Source organism: Megascapheus bottae, chromosome 1 (assembly GCF_031878675.1).
Source record: "Megascapheus bottae isolate mThoBot1 chromosome 1, mThoBot2.hap1, whole genome shotgun sequence".
In the NCBI taxonomy this organism is placed as follows: domain Eukaryota; kingdom Metazoa; phylum Chordata; class Mammalia; order Rodentia; family Geomyidae; genus Megascapheus; species Megascapheus bottae.
The window spans coordinates 45,936,434-45,942,433 of NC_143509.1; the positions used below are offsets into that span (position 1 = coordinate 45,936,434).

At 45.5% G+C, this 6,000-nt stretch overlaps 1 protein-coding gene across 6 annotated transcripts in view; it reads left to right on the plus strand.

The window, feature by feature from the left end:
* Window positions 1–4,603, plus strand: part of St6gal1 (ST6 beta-galactoside alpha-2,6-sialyltransferase 1) — a 133,180-nt gene extending 128,577 nt beyond the window's left edge. For all 6 annotated transcript variants that reach the window (XM_090343588.1, XM_090343616.1, XM_090343580.1 and 3 more), the window contains 3 exons: window positions 179–277; window positions 1,072–1,246; window positions 3,241–4,603. In XM_090343588.1, the coding sequence (XP_090199714.1) occupies window positions 179–277; window positions 1,072–1,246; window positions 3,241–3,482 (516 nt within the window). In that variant the 3' untranslated portion in view covers window positions 3,483–4,603. The remainder of the gene's footprint in view (window positions 1–178; window positions 278–1,071; window positions 1,247–3,240) is intronic.
* Window positions 4,604–6,000: the final 1,397 nt, after the last annotated feature.

The window sequence follows — 6,000 nt, forward strand, 5'->3', positions numbered from 1 at the left end:
CACTCTATCACTAGGCCACATTCCTGACCAAGATGGTTTGTTTTAAATGTCCTTTTAGGTCAACACAGTTCAGATGGGTATTTTACTTCTCACTAAAGTGGTGAGGGGTCACTTATTACTGAGAGCCAAGAGTTTACATAAGATGTTCATATGATAGCTTGTCCCTTTCTTTTTGTAGTTGGTCACCACAGATGGGCACTTTCTCAAGGATGGTTTGTACAATGAAGGAATCCTAATTGTTTGGGATCCATCCATGTACCATTCAGATATCTCAAAGGTAAGTGCAAAGGAAAGGCTGAGACTCTGTTGGCCTGTAGATTTTCAAAATTTGCTAAGCTGAGGGCCCAGATCTGCAGTATCTGTTGTTTTGAGCTTCGGGACTGCTGGGTTCTCAGGCCCTGGAACAGCCTTCCAGTGGCCTCAGGAGACTGGCTTTCATGAGAAAGGGCAGACAGCACTATTCTTGGGATACAAAATTTGAATCCACCAATAGCTGATAGGTTCTAGAGATCCTTGGCACTACCTCTGTAGGTACACATAGGTCTCAGAGTTCAAATGTCCATAAGTCAAGAAAAGGACTCTGATCACATAGACATAACAACCTGTGCTCCAGTTTTCTTCTCTTCAAAGTCAAGAGTAACCAAGCAGAATCTACTTGAGAGTCTGAGGTGAAAGATCACTTAAGCCTAGGAGCTGGAATCCAGTCTGTGTAACATAATAAGAACTGGTCTTTAAAAAACAAAAACAACAACAACAGAAAATAATGGAGTTTGATGGTACAAAATCCCCTGTTCTGCTCAGATACTATGGCCAGACTTATGGTCCTATTCAAAACTATTCCAGAGTCACAGAGGCTAACATTCCTCAAAATACAGACTGTTCTGGGCCCCCACTGTGCTACCCACTGAGAGCCTGGGATGCATTCTAAAGGAAGGGCGGTGGTTGAGTCTCATGGTTCCACCCTAATTCCTTCCCTTCTGAGTTCTTGGATGAGAATGGCTGCTTGACATGCCAAGTAGCCTACTTAGCTACTTTCCTCTCCCTGAGTAGACCAATTTCCTCCTTTTTCAGTGGTACCAGCATCCTGACTACAAGTTCTTTAACAACTATAAAAGCTACCGTAAGCTGCACCCCAGCCAGCCCTTTTACATCCTCAGGCCCCAGATGCCTTGGGAGCTGTGGGACATCCTTCAAGAAATCTCCTTCGAGGAGATTCAGCCAAACCCCCCATCCTCTGGCATGCTTGGTAAGTCTAGGGGGAAGTCTTTGTGTGTTTGTTTCTAGGGATCTTCTTTAGTCATCCTATTTGATGACTAAAATAATTGCCAAGATCTTGCTCTGCTTCTAAATTATGCCAAATTCTGTCCAAAATAGTGAAAATATAATTCTCCTTCATTATGTCTGGTGGGAGAAAGTAGCTATCTGGGGCAACATTCAGCTTGAGTCAAGAAAGAGAGCCCATCTTAGTGTCACAGGAGAGAGAACCCTCTCTCGATGGACAGTCAGGGAGGAATTAGTATGAGTTAGGCCTCAGAAAGGGGAGGGGTTGATACATGGAGATGAGGTAGCCAAGAGGAAGTGTCGGATAAGGAGAATAAGGCTTTTGTCTTAGATTTGCAATTCAGGGAATATCTCAGAACTCATGAATCAAGATAGATACTATTAGCCAGGTACAGTGACTCATACCTGTAATCCTAGCTACTTAGAAGGCTGAGATCTGAGGATTGTGGCTCAAAGACAGCCCGGGCACTAAGGTCCATGAGACTCTTATCTTCAATTAATCACTAGAAAACAGGAAGTGGAGCTTGGCTCAAGGGTAGGCCGGTAGCCTTGAGCTGAAGAGCTCAGGGATGGTGCCCAGGTCCAGAGTTCAAGCCCCAAGACACACCCCCCCCACACAAAAAAGATAGATACTATTTTAATATCTTAAAAAAAAACAACAAACCTCCCAAATTGTGATGTATTTAAATCCACACAGAATCAGTGATTGTGCAGAGCCATACTGGAAACTGAGGCAGTAGGAGTCAGCTGACTCTGTATGGCCCCCAGTGAGTACCCTAGTTCCAACTCTAAGAGCATCGTGAATGGGCACCTGGTGCATGTAGGGACCTAGAGGAGCTTGTGGGAGCTGGCACACGATGGGCTGGAGATGAAGAGTCCTGAATGCCAGGCAAAGGCTTTCTTCTTAAGCTTTGCTTATACCCCTAAGATGTCATAGGCCATCTCCCCTTCCCTGTGGTTCTTGGGCTGGATTGCTGGGCCTTTTCCAGGTGACTGCAGGCTCCTTGAGTGTGCACAGAGATAGATGCTCCTTCTCTGTGCCTGAATAGTACTGCATTCCCATTAGATGGCTGCAGCCACTCACAGCTGTGTCATCTGTCTACCTACTTTCCCTTCTAGACTTCAGACTCCTTCAGGATGGCAAGTATTTGCTTACCTTTGTGGGTTTGGCTTGGCAGTTGTTCTCTGAGTAAATGGGTTTACTGTCAGACACTCTGATAGTAAGGTTTTGGGGCTTTATTTCTTCTGCTTCAGCTGTTGGATGAGTGCATTTGGGACTTTTCCTGAAGCCTTTCAAAATCACCCTGAGGAACACATCTTCCTGCCATTGTCTCTGCTGTTGACTCCACCATGAGCTCTCTCCTCTGCTCTCTGCCTTCCCTTTGGCTATTATCCCTCCACGCCCAGCCCCTCCTCCTTCCTGCCATTCCTAGTTCAGTGCTGCTGAACACTTTTCTCTTCCCCACTGAGCTAAAGGCAGAGGCAGGGCTGTTTGCATATCTGATTCTTCTGGAACAAAGCTGCTGGCAGCTAACAGTTTTGTTCTCAGTTGAGAGTTTATCCTTAGATGATTTGTTAATGGAAGGCGTTTTAGGACTATGATCCTATTTAATTGTAACGATGACCTGTCCAGTGGGAGGGTTAGCTAATCCCCACTCCTTTGGGCCGTTGAAAGCTTAAAGAAGGGACTTTTCCTACCCAACACAATTAAGCCAGTTGTGCTCCATCAATAGAGACCATAGGTGCTCCTCTCCCATCTGGCCTAGGTGCTGGTAAGGCATAGACACATACAACTCTGCATCTCAGGACTCTGCGCATGGGCCCTGGTTCACTAACACAACTTAGCTTGAGATTCCCAGGAATAAATAAACACTCCAGGCGACATCTCTCCTCTGGGCAAATCTCTGCAGCTCTGGTGTAAGATCCTGGGCTTGACTCACCCCTCCTCCCTCTCTGCAGGCATCATCATCATGTTGACACTGTGTGACCACGTGGACATTTACGAGTTCCTCCCATCCAAACGCAGGACAGACGTGTGCTACTATTACCAGAAGTACTTTGATACCGCCTGTACCATGGGTGCTTACCACCCGCTCCTCTTTGAGAAGAACATGGTGAAGCATCTCAACGAAGGCACCGATGAGGACATTTACTTGTTTGGAAAAGTCACATTGTCTGGTTTTCGGAACATTCGCTGCTGAGCATGGGTCACCAGCCAAGCATGCTCATTCTTTTTTTTTTTTTTTTTTTTTAGCAGTTCCTGATTGGTCTGGGGAGACCATTTTCTTGAACCATCTTTGGCTGTTCCTTGCACAGGATTGTTCTAGAAGCTTTCAGCAATAAGAGGTCTGGGGTTTCTGGAACCTAAAAGCAAGGAAACAGGCCTGACTTTCCATGTTGCCAGCCACAAAGACAGTGTGAGTTCAACTGCTTGCTGTACACATGGGAGGGGACACGCACATGTGCACATGCACACGCACATGTGCACACACACACACACACACACACATTCTCTCTCTCTCCCCCCTTCTTTCTACACAAATAGATGCAGGATCCATCTATCCTACCATGACCACTAAAGCGAAGCTTTGTTTATCCCACCTGAATGATGTCATTTTCACCCTGTATTGCTGGACATCTCTACCTAGGTGTTGGTTTCACCTTTTGAACAGTCTCCCAATTCATGACTGGGCCAGGTATGAAATAATTCTGGGTGGAGGTAGAGGTAGATGGGGGGTGGAGGTGAATAATTCTTGGAAAACATTGTAGGCATGCTCAAGTCCCCTGGAGAAACATTGTTTCCCAAGATTGAAATTGTTCCTCAAGAAACATTTCCCCAAGGACATGGTCCTGTGATCTCCATTCCTGGCTGGTTGGGCTGGTCATTAGCTTATCATGTCCTTATATGCTTATCATCTAAAGATCTTTTTTTATGTTATTTTTTTTCCAGTACTGGGGCTGGAACCCAGGGCCAGAGCACTGTCCCTTACCTTTTTTCACAATAGGCTGTGGTCTACCATTTGAACTATACCTCCACTTTTGGCTTTTCGACAGTCTAATTGGAGATAAGAATCTCATGGACTTTCCTTCCCAGATAATTTTCAAACTGAGATCCTCAGATCTCAGTCTCCTGAGTAGCTAGAGTTAGAGATGTGAGCCCCCAGTACCCAGCTAACTAAGGCTTTTGGTTAGACTGCTTTCCTTCCCACGTGGAGAAGATTGTTGAAGTCCCTATCTTCAAGTTGTTCATACTTTAATGGGAGAAATAACTATGCAACAGGCAGCTAGTGTGTGCTGGGCTTACAGAGAGAAGGCCTGTCATCTGTACATCAGGGGGAGAGACCAATTCTTTGGGATTTGTGGATCACAGAAGGTTTTGTAGAGATGGGCACTGGGGCAAGAGAACTAGATGACACATAGCAAGTGGATTTCACAGAGCCATTTGAATTATGGGTTTTTTTTCTTCCTTTAGCACTATTTTTTTTTTACTCTCTACAATATGCCTGAACATAAAGTTCCAAAACATTTTTCTTGGGGGGGTGGACATCGCTTGTCCATCTGCAGCCCTATAGAAGACTCAATCAAACCACTCTAAGTTTTTCTCACTCTAAGTTTTTGCAGGCTCAACTTGGCCTGACCTCTCCCAGCTGGCTTTGCACACTAAGCTGCAGCTCTTCCTTTCAGCAGTCCACTCACATATCTCCTGACTGTTGTCTTTTCTCCCCCTTTGAATAGGTAGTTTTTCTTCTCTCAATTCCTTCCTTCCTTCCTTCCTTCCTTCCTTCTTTCCTTCCTTCTTTCCTCCTTCTCCCCCTCCCTCTTTCCCTATGCCCTTTCTTCTTTCCTCTCTTCCCTCTTTCCTCTCCTTTCCACCCCTCCCCTTTTCTATCCCTCCTCTTGCTTTTGTGCCAATACTGGGGCCTGAATTCAGGGTCTGGGTGCTGTCCCTTAGTTTTTATACTCAAGGCTGGACTCTACCATCCGAGCCACACCTCCACTTCTGGCTTTTTGGAGGTTAGAGAAAAGAGTCTCAAAGACTCTTATTTTGGAGGCTAGCTTCCGACTGTAAGAATCACATCTCAGCCTTCTAAGTAGTTAGGCATGGCTCCTGGTTTTCTCAAATGATTTTCAAACATTGCCACTTTTAAAGTGTCCTGACTCCCCAACTTTTTGACCTCACATCACAGACTTTCTGTGAAAGATCTCTCAGGAAGTGGTGGCATGGTTTTCTAGGATTTAGAGTGCCCTCAGCAGTGAGAACCGAAGTCACAACCAGTGTTCAAAAGATGTGCAATGTCAGAATGTCATTTCCTTCTTCTGATCCCTATGAGAGAGCAAAAACAGAGTCTGGGTGTGGACTGCACACAATGCCTCACCAGTGAAGTCCCAAGGTGGTTTTGCCAAGTCTCTTTTCCTTGATGGGAGGCTACCTGGGCCCATCTAGTCCCGTGTACGGCATGGAGAAATGACATGTTTGAGGTCCCCAAATAATGATGTAGAACTAGAATTCCTAGATCCAGGCTTCTGAACACCCAAGGCACCACACACACTCAAAGGGCTCTGATATTTGTGTTCCAGACCAACCATCTTGGAGCTGGGATATCTTTTTATTGCCAATCCCTTAGCTTTATGTAGGTAGTAAGAAGAGCCATAGGCTGAGAAGTCCTCAGTTTTCCAGTTGATGTTCACTACTTGCTGTGCTACTTGGGGAAAATTCTC